The following is a 17543-nucleotide window of genomic DNA, read 5'->3' as shown; positions in this document are numbered from 1 at the left end:
GGTTTCATGTTTGGGTACCACCACATTAACCTTATAGGAACCTGAGGAATAGGCTAATCCTCTATCTGACTAGGCTTAGATAGGGGACATTACATGACCTCAATTGGTCCATAAGCCCAAAGTAACAAGAATCGGAATCGGATCGGAATCGGCAAGGCCGAATCAAATCGTGAATCGGCCATGAATCGGAATCGAATCGGCCATGAATCGGAAAATTTAAAAAACCCTTGAAATTTAGTGAGTAACTTATTTCATAAACCTTTTATCGCTGATTCGATTCACCGATTCACAAAAAATCGTTTGGCTTGAATCGAATCACCAAATCGCGTGAATCGCATGAATCGCCGTGATTCTTGGAACATCTTATAAAGGGCTTGAAAAACCCAATATTATAATTAGACAACAAAATGTGGGAAGGATTATTCAAACTAAAGTTTGAAGGTCAATTGGCTCTTAATCCTTTTTCTATTTAGCTTAATCTGATCATATAATAGTTATTTTAATAATTCTTTTTCTGATTTAGTCAGCCTATTTAAAGGGATGGTGCAACTCTATTAAAAATGTAATCAATTAATGGTATTCCTTGTAAGTGTTTTCTTTTCTTGTCAGGTGGGGAAATCGTTTATTTTCGAGAAGCATCTTTTTATAATGAGTAATCTTTTTAACATTTAATGAAATATGATGATAGGTATTAAATGGAAAAGTTGCAAAACTTTTGAAACAACTTTAGAAAGAATTAGTATATTATTATGCTGAAGATAGCGAGTAGACTTCAGATACTAAAAGGGGCTTACAGCTTTCTTAATGGTCGTTAGAGTGACACAAGCACAAAAAAACAATGTATTTAAGGTTGAGAATTGTCTTGCTATTATCTACTAAGGTGAAGAACACACTTTTATTCTTTTTGTAAGTTCACATTGAATATGTACATAGATTGTAAATTTCAAATCGTCAAATATTTATGGAATTTTGCTAACATCATTTTGCTCTCAAGAAATCTATTTTAAATTGAATGATTTTTGGAGGATCTCTGAAAGGGAATTCAGAGAGAATGATTCTCATGTTGAGATACATTGTATGGGCTTGTAAAATATTATTAGAACTTCTCATTGAGCAATTATAAAAGCTGCTAAGGTTAAAAATGATTATTTGAAGGGCATGATGAACCCAGTACAATGGTTGAACCATAAAATATGGAAAATATTATGCCAACAATACTTTCTATTTTAATAAGAAATGGGAAAGTGTGACAAGTCAAACTCAAGTATTAAGTTTAATTTAATCTTATGTGCTGGTTGGTTAAATTGTTCTAATTGAGTAATGTATTCCCTCATAATGTTTTTTTTTTTGTGTTTTAGTTGACATAGTCAAAAGAAGATATAACACTATAAAATTCTAAAACCAAATGACTTGGATTCTACAGCTACTTCCCCCCTTGGGATGACAGAATTGCCAATCATGAGGCTTCTTTGTCCAATTTCCAAATACTATCCAATTTGGCAACACTCACAAACTAATGCTTAGGGATGGGGTAATGAAGTTAGTTTTTGAAGTCATTTTGCAATATTAGCTATGATTTGATTTCAATGAGGAAGATTGCTAGTTTACGTAGCCTTTAAGAAGAAGAATAGCAAGATGATCAGAGGAACAAAAGTGTTGTCATGGGGAGTCGGGGTTGGATTTTTGGAAGTGACTTGGTTAGTGTTGAATATTTTAGATTTAGATAGTTGGCTTGAGTGGAATTTGAGGATGTTTAGGGTTTTGTACATGAAAAGTTAGGTGCCTAGCACTAGGGGATTTGTTTTTTGAGGAGATTTATGGGTTTTGTTGCTCCTAGCTAGTAAAACTTGTAGGTTTATTTGTTGTTGTATCCCTTATGTTTTTTTTGCAATGTATACAAGTGTGAGTGCTTAGATGCACGTGTGTTGTATGCCTCGCAATCTTGGCTACTATAATGTTGTTTTGTTGTGTGTTTGATCACTCTTAGAATGAGACAACACCCTTTGGTGAATGTATGGGATTCTTGTATGATGTAGGAGTTACATTGTAAGGGCATTCATAATTGGAAATGTAAGTAGACTTGTAAATTTACCTTTGATTGTCAAAAACAAGAGGTGTGAGCAATTAATGTTTGGTTTGATCATGTGAACTCCTTACTTGTAGGAGTTCAGGAATCCCATATGAGATGTTGGAACGTTATGCATGGAGTTAGGTGCCCAAATTTGGACCATGTTATGAATTTCAACCTTGCGTTTCCAGTTTTCTGTTCTTATAATAGTTTTATTAAGTGTTGTGACAAGCATCGGGAGCAAGTTTTATGTTTGTAAACATCACTAGTTCAATATCAGACCATACATGCACTGAGAACATGTTCTTTAAATGTGCATGCAGTCAGATTGAGTAGAGGGTGAAGGTCTTTAAAGTACATGTTGATTGTATATTGTAATCATGCTCTTGAAGTAATATCAATGCTGTTGTATATTGCTGTTTTTAAATTTACCACAAGGGTTTCCTAGGGTAAATGCAATACTTATATGAACTTAAAAGTTAAAAAGGTTCTTATACGTGCTCTTTTTTTTCCTCTTGCAATTTATCTAGAACACAATGCATTGGTTACAAATACTATGATAATTGGTTGTAGAATATATATATAATAGAGTCTTTCCATTATCCTAAATGTAAAAGAACCAAGTTATATATAATATACATGTATATGCATATGCATATGTATACATATACATACACATAAATACATACACACACACACACACACACACACACACCTGTGTGTGTGTGTGTGTGTGTGTGTATGGATGGTTGGTGTCTTCCAATTTGAAACTCTATCTGGTAGGGAGTTCGTGAAATGATTACATTGAATTTTCTTTAGTTTTCTTTGTATGGGCTAACTGCTAAATTTGAATTTGTATTTAGGAGCACAAGTCCATAGGCGCTGAGGTGAATTGGGGTGTGCGGTTCAATAGTTCTGAAGATGTGAGTTCATTTTCTTATCTCTGGTTAAGTATATTTTCTAATTTACCATTGAACGATTTTTTTGTAGATGTGATATTGGAGAATGACAACATCTTGACTATTTTTATCTTCTCTATACCAGGTTCACCATTTTCTAATGAAACTATGCAATGAGGTTTCATTGCGCTTGCAAGGTGCTTGTATGCGAGGTCGTATGATCACACTCAAGGTAAGACAATGTGTGTGTCTGCACATTTGTGTGGAGCATATAATGAACTTTATTTAATTTTTGCATAGCTGAGCTAAATGTAGACAGCCTGTGTAATACTAGGTACAATTGTTGTATATCTATCCTGCCTGTGTATGCTTATTCATTAATTGGGTACTAAATATGGAGACATTGCTGGATATGACATTATGTGACATGAATACTTTACCTAGATATATCAAAAATAGGATGTTGGATATGCCCTGTATGCAAAATATGTCTAGATATGGATCCAAATCCACGCTTCCCTATGTTGGAACTGGCTTCTATAAATGAAATAACTTTGAAAATTGTAAAATGTAAAAAAAATCTATTTAACTATTGTTTACATTTCTTTATAAATCACCAAACACAGAAATATAATACAACATAAGCATTGTAAAATAAAAGGTAAAATCTGAAAGTAATATATCATTAAATGTTTTTATTGTTATGTTCTATGCCATTAAAAATTTTATATATTTATAATCCCCACATCTTGCTGTATCCGTATAAGTGCCTCCTGAATTTTTTTAGCCATTTTTGGTAGATTATCTGTTTTGATGCAACAGTGGGATCAGGTTTCCAAGTTTTACTACTAAGGCAAGTTTCCATGTCATTGCTTGCAACCTCAAATTATGATTGAGAACCTTGAGCCATATTATAATTTTAACTTCTAATATTATGTCTACTAGAGTTAGTCTGATAAACTGTCTGATGTATGAATTCAGGTGAAGAAACGAAAGAAGGGTGCAGGTGAACCTACCAAATATATGGGCTGTGGTATTTGTGATAATATCAGCCACTCTGTTACGGTAATTGTCTGAGAATTCAATGCTGCTCAATATTGCTGTGATAGGAAATGGCAATTTCCAGGACATCAAATCAATCAAATTATCTTTAGTAATTGCAGGTCCCTTCTGCTACGGATAGCACAGATGTACTTCTGAGGATCAGTCGACAACTTTTTGTGTCATTTCACCTTGGTAAAAATTTGTCCTTTGTTTTCATCTCTTTTGCTTATTTGTTTAGGAAGACAAAGGTGTTTGGTGGTTTGTATTTATTACCTTTGCTTACTGAGGAATTGTTTGAGGCAAAAGTTAGTGATTCTTTAATTCACATTGATTAATGTGGCAGCTAAAGTCAAAGCATAGTCATACTCAGAATAGCTGTTTTAGGAAGATGAAGGTGTTTAGTAGTTTGTATTTATTAGCTTTAGTTACTGAGGAATTGTTCAAAAAAAAAATTAGTGATTCTTTAATTCATGTTGATTAATGTGGTAGGTTAAATCAAAGCATAGTAATAGTGCAGACTAGGTTTTCTTTTCATATCCGATTCACCTTTTTTAAATCTACTAAGTGGGTGATGGGTATTATTTGTTGTATTAAGAAAGACCCATGTCACAAGGTTTGAGTTGGCATTTGTGTATGACAACAATAAAATTTGGATGAAGCTCGGGAAGAAGAAAATATTCAAAAAAGAAATTCATGATTAAATTCACGCTATTTAAATTTGTTTTAAACAAATATGAAGAATAAACCCATAAAAATGAATATGTTTAAAAATGAATTTAAATATAATGATATAAATAGTAGATATATCAAAGTCTCAATTTGAATTTAATAAATATGTTTTAATCAAACATTAAATTTAAATCTATTAGAATATTGAATTTTAATTGAAAATTAATGAAAATTTCCAATTTTAAAAATAAAATAAGATGATATTAAATTTTCTTTTTACGAAGCAATAAATTAAATGAAAAACAAGACTTAAAAATTAAAATCTAGGTGTAATTTTTTTTTAAGTGCACACTCGTATTTTTTAAGTGATGTGAACATTGGGAAGGATATCTCATTTAAAAGTTCTTTAGTTGAAGGGTCCAGATTGCATTGTCCAGCCAGGGCTTATCTGCTTCATTTATCCCGTTTTCTGTAATAATCTTGAATGGATTATCCTCTTTCCTGTCTTTCTATCTGATAGCATTTCAGAGGAACGGGCAGCGACTCCTCTTCTTGCAGCAAATAGTATAAACTGTTTTAAAAAGTTTTGCTGTTTTGTAAAACAATTTCAAACTTTTGCTTTATAAAACCATATGAGAGAATTCCAACTGAAGAGCATGAAAATTGACAAGCTGTCACCCATACAAATATGGGAGCAAATGAAAATGAATTTTAAAATTTCTTTGGAAGTCTCTGGATTTCAAATTTCATACATGAAATTCCATGAAGCCCGTGACCTAGAGTAAGAGTATTATGTATTTTTTAGATGGGCCTGTGCCTTGAATTACAATAAGAAATTACATGATAGTCAAAAGCAGGTTTTGTTTCTGTCGCCCTCTTTAATCTTCTGGATCTCAGTCTTAATTAGCTTCTCTCTGGCCTTCTACTGTCAACTTACCTGTTATGATTTTTCTATTCTTTTATGGTGAATGTTGATTTGGTAAGGTTGTGTTGTCTAAAAACATGGTGCAAGGCCTCATGCAAATACAATTAAGTATCATGGGTCCATTATTAAATGATTTCTTCTTTGATTTTGCCTTGTACCTTGATTTACATAGAAATGACAATCTTTGAATGTGTGGCAAAATGTAAGCCTTCAAATTTATGCCGATCTAAACACAAACCTTTTCAGGAGCATTAACATGATAAGTGTCATTAGCTTATGGCGAGGAGTTCAAATCAGTGCACACAATTAAATCTCAGTGGGGGCCATAGAGCAATGATGGATTCATATGGTATCAAGTGGCATGGAGTTGGGCATTGCATATGTTGATCCCATTGTTAATTATGCCTTGCAATGGCATGCCCTCGTTCGCATTATTTTCCACCTTGTCCCTTATTACCTTCTTAGCCATAGAGATGGCCTCAATGAAATGGCCTATGGGGAATTTTTCCCCATGCGGAAGTCTTAAAAAGATATATTTGGTGTGGGTCAACTTTTTGTGCCGCAGTGCTAAATGTCATGAAAAAATGTATGTTGCCATTGTATTGTCATCCAATTGGTTGAGAAAGCTACATGTTTTCTGCTTGTTTGATTTAGAGATTTACTTGAATTCATTTTCTTTAGGCAATGAGTTTGCAATGCAAGGAAGGGCATAACAAATGATATCACTGTCGTTTGAAATAGATTGTTATCATTTGTAAGAGTGCTTATTATACTCAACACTCTTGTGTGATTGTAGATAAGTTTGTGAACAGTGCAGGCCTTATGCATACCTTTTTAACTTGTTTAAATTTCATAATGTACTCTAGGTTTACATCAAGCCAACTTGCCACACATGGGCTGAAACGATTAGAGAGGGATACTTGTCTATTAGGATTTTCCCAGTAGTAGCCATAGTTGTGCTACTGCTGTGTATTGTTTGCTAGAATTTTGAGTTAATTAGCATTGTGAGAAAGTTACACTATTAATTAGGGCTGAGTGATGTCAACTTGCTCTGAGTTCTTCTTAAAAATTGATATGCTTGAAGTAATGTAGAAAAATGGGTGAATTGATATATTTTCTTGAAATTATCAGTGCAATTTTAGCATGTTGCTTACAAATTTATATCCTTTATAATGACATGTTCATTGCCACAACAAATACATTTTCAAATGCCCTTGACTTCCAATGGTTGGTGATATGTGATGTCCCCATTTTTGGCGAGTTTCTGCTGTTGACCGAGTCAGTTCATCATTGTGACCCTGATGAGTCAACAGTGTGATTTGAGGGTTTTAGTTGTGGACTTGTTATTTTTAGTAAGTCATTTTTGGGCAGTTACCATATTTGGCAGTGCAGTTGGTGGCGCTGGAAGTTGGTCATCATTTGCATCAGACGGAGCTATTTAATGGATGGGTTCATATTTATTAATTAATTATGAAGGCTTCATTATTATAATGGTACTTTATGATATTTAATGTTATAAAGTGGAGTTGTGTTGATGAAGCTTCTTAAGTGAAAGTTGTGATGAAGAAGCTAAGTGCCAAAATTTGTTATAAAGATGAGCCCATTTGGTGAGAAAAGCATCCAATTGTCTAAATTTCTTGTTGCTTGCTTGAGAGGGTTTTCTGATTTGTGAATTCAATTCCTTTGTTGAGGTATGAGGGTTTGATTTTGAGTAAGTGGGTGTGTAATCCACAGCTGAAGTATTTTGGACTAGATTCTAAGGATTGATCAAATTTGAATCGTCGAGTCTTCCATTTCTGTTATTTCTGTTGATTTGGAGGAACATTGGTGTTGGAATAGGTGGCAATTTCTGTAGTTGTTTGGGAAATTATTAATCCATTGTATTTCAGCGCCTTATTCACCTGGCTGGGTGTGATCTTTCTTCTGCTATTTCAACGTCAATTCCTTGTGGTGGCGTTGAGTGTGTTGCCAAATTGGTGAGGAGTTGCAGCCTAATTGAAGAGGGAGTTTCTTGTTAGCAGGCATCCTGTTATCCTGCAAATTGGGTGTGTTCTATGTGACTTCAAATGTCACTTGCCTAGCAAAACAAAGACTAATGCTGAGCTCTGTGAAAGCGAGGGAGAACTGAAGGGTTTGGCAGTGAATTACAACCCTGATTGGGCTGTACAAGGCAGTCATTTGCTCTGCATTCCAACTGCTGACTGGGTGTATTGTCTTCCTTGCCGTGACCACTGACTGTACGACAATTTCCTTGGCTTCTATGCTGCAGTTTAGGGCCTATTTCCTTTGTTGCGAATTAGTCCTACCTGGGCATTCATAGTTACCAGCATTTCAAGCAATCATAGGCCTGCTAAAGGTGTGTCCAGACCCTCGTATGGTGGACTTCTGCTGCAAAACTTTCAATCTGGAAACTTACAGGCTTACTGTTGTATGTGATCATTTCAATAATGTTGCAATAGTAACTTCTGGAAAAGTTGAATGGATACTTTGAATATATAATTTAGGAACTGAGTCTAGTATTTCAAAAGGCTAGTTGTATTGATGTTAGTATACTGATTGGCATTGCTTCAGTTATATTCACTTTTTATGTTTTGCCTTGTAAGTTTTATCATTTTATGTTTGGAGGTCTTTACCGTATAGGGTAAACAAATATTTATCGCATTAATAGACTAGAATGTAACACTGAACAAATACTTTATTCATAGAAGTAGATATGCAATTCCAATTGCAATGATGATTCATAAATCCATTTAGACAATGTACATATACTTCCCGAAGGGGTGACTCAACCGTCAGCGCCCTTTCGGATACTAACTTAACCCTTCGACTAGAATATAGTTTTTCCTAAACATCATCCCCCCCAAAAGAAAAGTCATCTCCAGCCGAAAAAATAGAGAACTTATACAATAAAACTTAAAACATGACTAACATGACTAAGAAGAAATAGGAGGTTGTGTCCCTAGTCTAGCTGATGTGGTAGATGTTTGTTGTGCCCGGAGATCGTTCAATTGTGCTCGTAGTTTGCACACTTGCTTGGTCCGTATCTCCAAATCTTCTTCGGCCTACAGTTGAATCTCCAGGTTGATTGCATCATCTTGGCAATCTTTCTAAGCTCTGCCTCCATTTCTGCTGACTCCTGTGTTAGCTAACTCTTCTTCCGCCTAGCCTCATCTAGCTGAGGCATAAATGCTATCTTCTCTAACTCTCGAGCTACTCTCTCAGCAGTTAGGTCTTCTTTAACTACTGTTAATCGGGTAATTGACTCCTCCTGAGCCCTCTGTGCAGTTACTTGATCTGCTTGGCTCCTTTGAAGAGCATAGTAGGCATCATGATATATTTGGACTACCTCTCGAGTCAGAGTCTCTATGTGACTCTCCACAACTGGCTCTCTAGTGGCCCACTCCTGCACATTTTTGAAGTCTACACTAGGCCACCCACGTTCCTCAAAGCAGACTGAAAAGGCAGCTGGGCACCCTATTCTCATGAAAGATATGACGTGCTCCAGCTCCTGCACCATTGATTCCAAAGCACGTGTCTGTGTGGATATCACTACTTAGTGAGCTCGAGTCAACACGTCAACCAGAAATGTCTCAACGTACTCTCCCATCGATGTCTCCAATCCTATTGTAGGTTGCTGGGCATCCATAGCCGTCTCCACTACTATCATCTGCTACCATCGAGGAGGGTGGTATCTTATTGATTTGTGTATGGTGACTCTCCTCCACCTATCTTTGTGTGCTGATCAGGTCTCCTTCCGAGGCTACTTCTCATGCCAGTGAAAGGATGCCCGATGCGTATGGTGCTTGTGTGAGGTTAAACCTTGTACTCAAGTATGTGTTCAAATCCTGAGCTTTACTTACCCTGCTCGACTCCTTTGCTACTGGCATTGCTAACAAGGTTGTGTCTACTGTGACGATTGCATTTGAGCCTACTGCATCTAAGTGAACTGCAGGTGTCCTCGAACCCTCAGCTGCCTCTGCATGTGTAGGTACCTTCACTCCCTCTTGTGTCTCTACCTCATCATTGGGTAATTTTGCGACTGTATGTGTCTCAACCCCTATCTCTGGTAGAGCTATGAATGTAGCTGGCATAGGCTCTCGGTCGACTGAAGGCTCAGCAACCCCTGGGGTTGCTAATGCTGGTTGGGTTGATTGCCAGGGTGTTGGTTGCGCTATTGGTTTGGCTATTATGGTGATTGGGGTCATAACCACGCGCTACCTAATCTGTCCAAATCCCCAAATGTGAATGCTTGCTGGGACTAAGTGAGAGTGAGATGTAACTACGAGGGGTCTTGGAAATAATAGTGGTGGCGCTGTGATGACCTTGACGTACTCGTCATCCTCCTCATCCTCCACCTCCTCCGAGTTGTCAGTGTCTTCGGAGGATGTGTCTTGCCTCCTACTATCAATTTTCCCATGCTCTGACCCTTTACCTCTTGTTGCAGCCTCTTCTGTCCTATGGCCTTCTACTCTCTTAGAGTATCAAGGTGCTTCCACTACTTGATTGAGGGTTCCCCTAGTTTTATCAGACTTGGCTTGATCTCCAGTCTATCATTAGGTATAATCTGTGTTGTGACGTCAAGTAGTGTGGCATATAGAATGTCTTGTGCTGCAATGTCATGAACTCATTCATGCACTCAGCCAATAAAGATACTCAGTCGTATACTCTGCCAATCATGATGTCATTCATCATGCTCACCTGTGGAAATGAGATATCCAATGCCCTACTAGATCTAGTGAGTCTACTTTTTACTAGATCCATAAGGCAACGCCAATGTCCTTCCTGTATATTGGATTTTTTTCAATCCTCTTCCCTTCGAAGTATCCATTAGGGCTTCATTCTTTGCCTGAGGTTGTTTACCACATACCAGTTCTACCAACTACGCTTTCACTTCTTGACTTAATTTCTTTGGCTTGTTACTTTTTCTCCCTACCTACGCATGACTTGGTATGCTGAACACCCTTGTGAAATCTATTGCTTTAAAAGATATCATGAGATCTTGTCACAGATACATAAATGAAATTGTTTGCAAAAATTGGTTGTAGGTTTCTAGCATGGTGCGGAGAAAACCCTCGAAGTTGCGAATGTTGAACACTGGCATACCTGTGCCCTTCGTATACTTTCGTTTGCAAAGTGGTTATTCGGGGTCTCCTGCCATGACTTCCTACATTCCAACCTGTTCAAACCTTTGAGCGTCACATTTTGAGGTGTACGGTGCGTAGTTGCAGCCGGTTGTACTTGTACCTTTGCCTTCTTTTTGCTTGTACTTTTTACAATACGCACTCACAATGGTAGAGCTTGTACATTCCTGTTCATTGTGCTACTAGCTGAATTTTCTTCTAATGATTTCTTCCAAGCCCTCTTCTTTGCACTCTCCATGGTTGTCCTTTTTGTTTTGCTAGCAACGGTTTCTTCTAAATGGTTGGAATCATTGCTAAACTTCAGGAATGTCTCTTTGCAAGCTTGTTCAGCTTCTTGGTTCATTACAGTATGGTGCTTACTTATCAGAGATCACATTGTTAGTCTCTCCTTTATCTTTGTTTTCAATTTTGATGCTGTGCAAGTTTTTCTTGTTGCTCTTAATTCCAATAATCGTGGGGCCCTTTCCTTGTGACCCTCCTCAATCGTCTTGGCTGTGCAATACCTTTTCTTTCCTCTTTGTTTCCCAGGGAGTGATATTTATTGTTTTGCTTGCATGTGGCTGTAAGACCATATGACATAGAGCTCCCTTAATTGCCCTCTTTCCTCATGTGCTTTTTGTGGTTGTACGGTAGTGGTTGCAATCTTGGATGGGCCTGTATCCATACGATTATCACTCGCTTGTTTCCTTTATTCAACTGTTCGTACGATGTATTGTCTGTATCTCTATATTGTGTGGCCGTGGCCGTACGGTATCTGAGACTTAGCTTTCTGGTGGTTCGCGCTTGGGGCTGTCCGGGTACACCTCTTTTGACGTCCATGCAATATGGCTTGTCCTAGTTTGTCATACGGTGATTAACCTTCACTGCCAAGGCCGTACGACATATTCCCTTTAGGCACTCTATTTGTTGTATATGTCCGTATGACATACCTTTTTCTCTGTGATGTCCGTATGGCCATACGGTAGTGTTCTATATTTTCCTTGTACAATGAGTTTCCATCCCCCAGTCCATACGGTGTGTCCTCCTAGCTACACACCATCTATACTTGACCGTACTATAATTCCTATTTAGGCATACGATATATAGATTCACTTGGAGGGCCATACAGTCCTATTCATTAAAAGTTCACTTAACTTATTGCAATGTCTTTCCACCCTTACATACTCTTAAATAGTTATTATTATTTTATAGATATATATTACTATTATCTACTATTATTATTATATTTTTATATTATCTTTGAGTTGTTCGTTCGGTCTAATTCTCTCCCTGGACCTTATTCCTTTCATGATATATTTTTTAATTTTGACCAATTTACTGCATCGATCACCTCCTTCCCGTCCAACTTCCATAGTTTTATTGCTCTGTTATCGCCTACTTCTCAAATCTTGAATGGCCTGACCCACTTCACCTTAAATTTGCCAGGTTTTATTTTGTTGCACCCGTTATATTTTAAGACTAATTGGCTTGGCTGGAACCTATATAATTTCAAGTGCTTGTCATGCCATACCATTTGTCTACATTGTGAAACTTCGGTGATCCATTGTGCTTGTAATCATCATTCGTTAAGTTTATTCAGGTTGTGCAATCTTTCCTTGAGACTTTCCATATCTCTCAACTTGTTTTCAATCGCTATTCACAGACTTGGTACCATGAATTCTGTTGGTACCACGGCTTCCTGACTATACATTAGCTAAAATAGTGTGTGTCTTGTGGTGACTTTGCAATAGGTACAATATGCCCATAGTGCCAATGGTAGCTTTTCCTCCCAATCTTCATCTTCAACTGCACAAGACTTGTAGATTACTACAACCAAGATTTTGTTTGTGGCTTCCGCTTGTCTGTTTGCTTTAGGATAGTACGTGCTCAATAGAGTGGTATATTTTGAATTCCATGGTCAGTAGCCGGATGACGTGATTGACAAAATGTCCCCTACGGTCGCTTGTCAACTGTATCAAGATTCTGTACCTTGTGATGATCTGCTCATAGATGGATCTCGCTGTGCTCACTACAGAGTTGTCTAGTAGGGCTACACCTCTACCCACTTGGTAAGGTACTCCGTTGCTACAATAATGTACCTACATCTTCGGGTTTTGCTCTTGAGGGGTCAGAGAAAGTCCAACCTCCAACATTCAAATAATTCCTGTGCATGTGAAAGGTTCAAAGGCATGAAATCCCTCTTCAGTGGCTTCTTGACCATCTGACATGTATCACATGCAATGACCCACTCCCTGGCGTCGTTGTGCATGGTTGGTCACCATAATCCTGCTAGAATTATCTTTTGTGCAGTTGTATTTGGCCCCATATGTCCTTCTACAGGTCCTTGTGCTTCCTTCAATACCTTTGATATTTCTTCCTTTAGAACACATCATTGTAAAATCTGGCCAGGTCCCATCTTATACAACAACTCGTTAATCAATTGGAATGTTCAACTTCTCAACACCAATTTCCTCCTCTTGCTTGGCGGCATTTCGCTAGGAAATTGCTTCGTCGAAAGATATTCCCCTATACTTGCATACCGAGATGGTAGTACGACAATCTGAAATAGTCGTGCGTCAGGAAAGTCATTGTTTACTCCCTCTGAAGGTTCTCTCAAATTGATCCTCGATAGATGATTTGCACTTATGTGGCTTTTTTCCAGGCCGTACCACACTTTTAAATGTAAACTCTTGCAACAATAGTAGCCATCTTCTTATCCATCTTTGGATGATCGGTTTGTTTACGAGATATAGTAGGGCTTGATGATCTATGTAGAATATGAATGGATTCACCAATAGGTAGTGTCTAAACTTTTGTACGACATACACTATTTTGAGAGCTTCCTATTCTGTCGTACTATATTTCTTTTCTGCCTTAGACAATAGTCTACTTGTGAAGTACATTGGATGGTCCAATCCGTGATCACTTGTCTGTGCCACTATTGCTCCAATTGCGTAGTTTGCTGCGTCCACATGTACATGGAACTCCTTGTCCCAGTTCGGATAAGCCAGGACAGGTGATGTGGCTAATCGTGTTTCAATCCCTCAAAGGCTTCATCTTGCTCTGTTTCCCATTGTAGGGTAAGATATTTTTGTAGGTTAGTTTGTCAAGCAGGTAAGATATTTTGGCAAAGTTCTTTATAAACTTTTGATAGTATCCTATGTGTCCTTGGAACGATTTTATTTTTACTCATATCTGTGGAAGGTGACATTTCTAGGATTACTCGGACTTTGTCAAGATCCGTCTTTAATCTTGCTTTGCATACAATGTGTCCCAATAGTTTCCCTTGTGATACCATAAATTTGCACTTCTTCGGGTTTAGTTTTTAGTCGTACTCGTCTACGTCTTTCCATGCATTCCCTGAGTGCGATTAGATGCTTGTCCTCTGCATTGAAAACTGACTAGTCGTTTAAGAATGCTTCGAAGTTTCTAATTGACATTAGTCAAAGATGTCTAGGATAATTCTTTGAAACATTGCCAGGGCATTGCACAGACCGAACAACATTTTGTTGTAGGCATATACCCATCTTCTACTATAAAGGTTGTTTTGAGCCTATCTTCTTCTGCGATGGATATCTGGTTGTATCCGGAAAATCCATCCATGAATGAATAGATTTCATGCCATGCAACTTCTTCCAAAATACTGTCAGTGAATGGTATTAGGAACGAATCCTTAATTGTTAGTGCATTCAAGCATCGAAAATCTACACATATCCTTATTTGAGTGGTATCGTTTCTTAGTGATATCACAATTGGGGATACTAAGTCACTCGTTTGTACTTTGAAAATAATGCCTGCTTCAAGCATCCAGTTAATCTCATCCGTGACCTGTGCAAGATAGTTTTGTTCATCCGGTATGGTTGCGTCCATATGGGTACTGCTCCTATTAGTGGGATGCGATGGACAAACAATTTTGGCAGTACCCCTTTGAGGTCTTTATACGTCCACGCAAAAACATCCTTATATTCCATAAATATTTTAAACGCTGGTACTTTCAGAACTGGGTTCCAATCATCTCCCGCAAATATGTTCTTCGGATTAGCCTGGTCTCCTAAGTTCATCGTCTTCACCGTAGGTTCTTTGTATTTAATAGGCTTATCTTTACTAAATGTATGTGCAGGTGTTTCATCTATCTACACCTCTCCTTCTTTCACTTCCCTGTACTCTATTGAAAATTCATTCTTTTCCTCTCCCTCACTTCCTTCCTCGACCCTTAACATGTGACAGCTTGGAAAGAGCTCATAATCCTCCATTTGCCAATAGAGTAGGCTGTTCATCGAATCCAAGTTGTCATCATCGGATTCTCTTTCCAGTCTTAGGATTCCTTCCTCCTCGGGTTCCATTCGCTTCTTTCCTTCATCGTCCCCTTCTTTTCTTTCAAAGTCTGACATCGCCGCCTCTTCTCCCACCATTTGGGTGTGTAGGTCGATTACGAACCTACGGCCTCCTTTTTCCATAGAGTGTTCTTTTTCTAGTTGTGCTTTACTTTCGCTTGCACCAGCCAACCCCTTTTGAGGATGGTGTCGTATCCTTTCCTTTTTAATGGAATGACCACGAAGTCTAGTAAGAATGGTTGTGTCCCAATCGTAATGAGTTGTGCCATTAGAGTCTTGAGGGGTTTGATCCCATGTTGATTGACGGTGAGCAGTTGGAATGTAGGTGGTCATAGAGTAGCTTGCCTCAATTTCTTCCATATTTCTTCTAGTGATACGTTTACGCCTGACCCTCCATCTATGATGGTGTTCGGTAGGGTAGTTTTGTGAATACCCATCTCGACTGTTGCAAGGTGTCTTTCTTTGTTCAGCACACGTGGCATTGGGTCTACTGTGGTTGTTTCACTTCCACCTTATGTGTCCTTCCCTGTCTCTTCTATCGCCTTCGAGGATGGTGTCATGTTCAGGATTGTAGTCCGTAATTGAGGCATTGCAAGAAGGTTGTTCAACTTCATGGGAATCTTAGCTTGTATTACCTGCCGTATGATACTTTGTTTTGCCTGGTTCCCCCTTGAGGTGTTGGTAGTGTCCTTCATTTGCGAATTTTCAGCCTCCATCTCTTTATCTATTTTAGCTCGCACTTGTTGCATTTTTTTCTTTTCCTCTTCGGGGTCTGGATATGCTTTCGCTTGCGCACAAGTGATTGCTAGTGTTTGCTCATCGCACGTTTCTATGGTTAATAGGTTTATCCTAGGTTTAGGGCATTTTGAATCCACGTGATCTCGAGGACCACACCATCAGCACAACATTTGCAATGTTCGCTTAGTAGTACAGTCTTTGGTGAAGTGGCCCCAGAGGTCACACATACGACATTGTATCATTGGCCGTCCACTCGGATTGTATTGTATCCGGCTACGACCCTCGTTATTGTTGTTATTGTTATTGTTGCTGCTGCCACGTCTGCATCGGTTATTGTTTGGGTACCCTCCTGAGGTTTTCATATTGAATGGGCTTTCTTTGGTGGAATGTCCCGCAATTTGGTAGATATCACAAAATTGGTTCTTAGGATAGGAGCCATTTGTGTTGCCCTCGCAATCCGTACACCATAGTTCCCCTTCTCTCGCTTGGCCAAGATTCTCTTTCATGATTTTGAACTCTTTCATCATACGTAGCATGTCCTTTTATAGTACTCGAACCTTTTTACTTGATTGCATGTCGCTGCTGCTTTTGGAAGATGAATCTTTCGAGTTGTTTTGAGCACCCGCCTTGTTCTGTGTACCCGTGTTGTTCTGCACAACCATGCTATTTCGGACAACAACATTACTCTGTGGTGTGAAGAGGTCTTCTACAAGCAAATACTTAACTTGCATCCATTTGTCAAGTGTATTGGGTATGAAGAGTTTACCCTACGCTCGTGCTCCTTTGACACGTCGAGCCGTGCGAGTTCCTTCCCTTCCATCCAGATTCTCTACCCTTGGCGTATACATGTTTAGGAATTCCTCCCTTGTCTCTTCTACCAAATTAAATCTCTAACGTGTTTCCTCAAGAAAGTCCTCGGCACTCCTCGGTTTGCTAGGTGAATGCACTCCCTCGATCTGTGCTCCTTCACCACTCTAGTGCTTGTCGGTGAGCTTTTGAAACTTCTACCTTCGCTTCTCTTGTTGTGTGAGAATTAATGCTTCTCATGTTGTGTGTACATCATCCTTGTTTTTAATTTTATTCATATCCTTATTAAGAAAATTCGGCATTAATCTTCATAGCACCTCATTTTTACCAGGTCCGACTGGCAATGACACCAAATGTTTATCGTACAGGGTAAATGAATATTTATTGCATTAATAGACTAGAATGTAACACTGAACAAATACTTTATTCCAAAGTAACAAGAATCGGAATCGGCAAGGCCAAATCGAATCATGAATTGGCAATGAATTGGCGATGAATCGGCAAATTTGAAAAAACCCTTTAAATTTAAAGATTTTAACAATTTAAAACTTATTTCATGCACCCTTTATTGAATATAACTTAAACACACTATAACATCATCAAATAGAAGTTAAAACTTAACATACATAAACATGGAACATAAAATCCATCACATATGTAACTATGTTATCTAAAATGTAAATTGTAGGCTAGCTGAAGTAAATAGAAATCAAATGATCATAATGATTTAAATCATAGAATGTATGTAAGATAATCCATAAGACATCAAATTATAAATGTATTTAAGAATCTAAGATGAAGATCCATGAAAGTTTGAAACATATGTCTATCAATGATTCAGTATCAATATCTGTAAACAAAATATAAAAACAAGGCTCCAGCTCAAGCCTCAGACTCAGTCATCATCATCATCCTCAACATCATCCTGAAGCTCGCCTC

General features: G+C 38.0%; 1 protein-coding gene across 2 annotated transcripts in view; it reads left to right on the top strand.

Moving 5' to 3' along the window:
* The window catches only part of REV1 (DNA-directed DNA polymerase), a 264062-nt gene that overhangs the window by 144434 nt on the left and 102085 nt on the right, over positions 1-17543 (top strand). For both annotated transcript variants that reach the window (XM_089830019.1, XM_089830018.1), the window contains exons 14-17: positions 2932-2991; positions 3113-3199; positions 3949-4032; positions 4131-4203. In XM_089830019.1, coding sequence (XP_089686145.1) covers positions 2932-2991; positions 3113-3199; positions 3949-4032; positions 4131-4203 — 304 coding nt within the window. The remainder of the gene's footprint in view (positions 1-2931; positions 2992-3112; positions 3200-3948; positions 4033-4130; positions 4204-17543) is intronic.

This window comes from Cupressus sempervirens, chromosome 5 (assembly GCF_028749045.1).
Source record: "Cupressus sempervirens isolate cs-2001-9-10 chromosome 5, ASM2874904v1, whole genome shotgun sequence".
NCBI classification, from domain to species: Eukaryota; Viridiplantae; Streptophyta; class Pinopsida; order Cupressales; family Cupressaceae; genus Cupressus; species Cupressus sempervirens.
The sequence above is the reverse complement of the archived record's forward strand: the minus strand, read 5'-3'. Positions and strand labels throughout refer to the sequence as shown.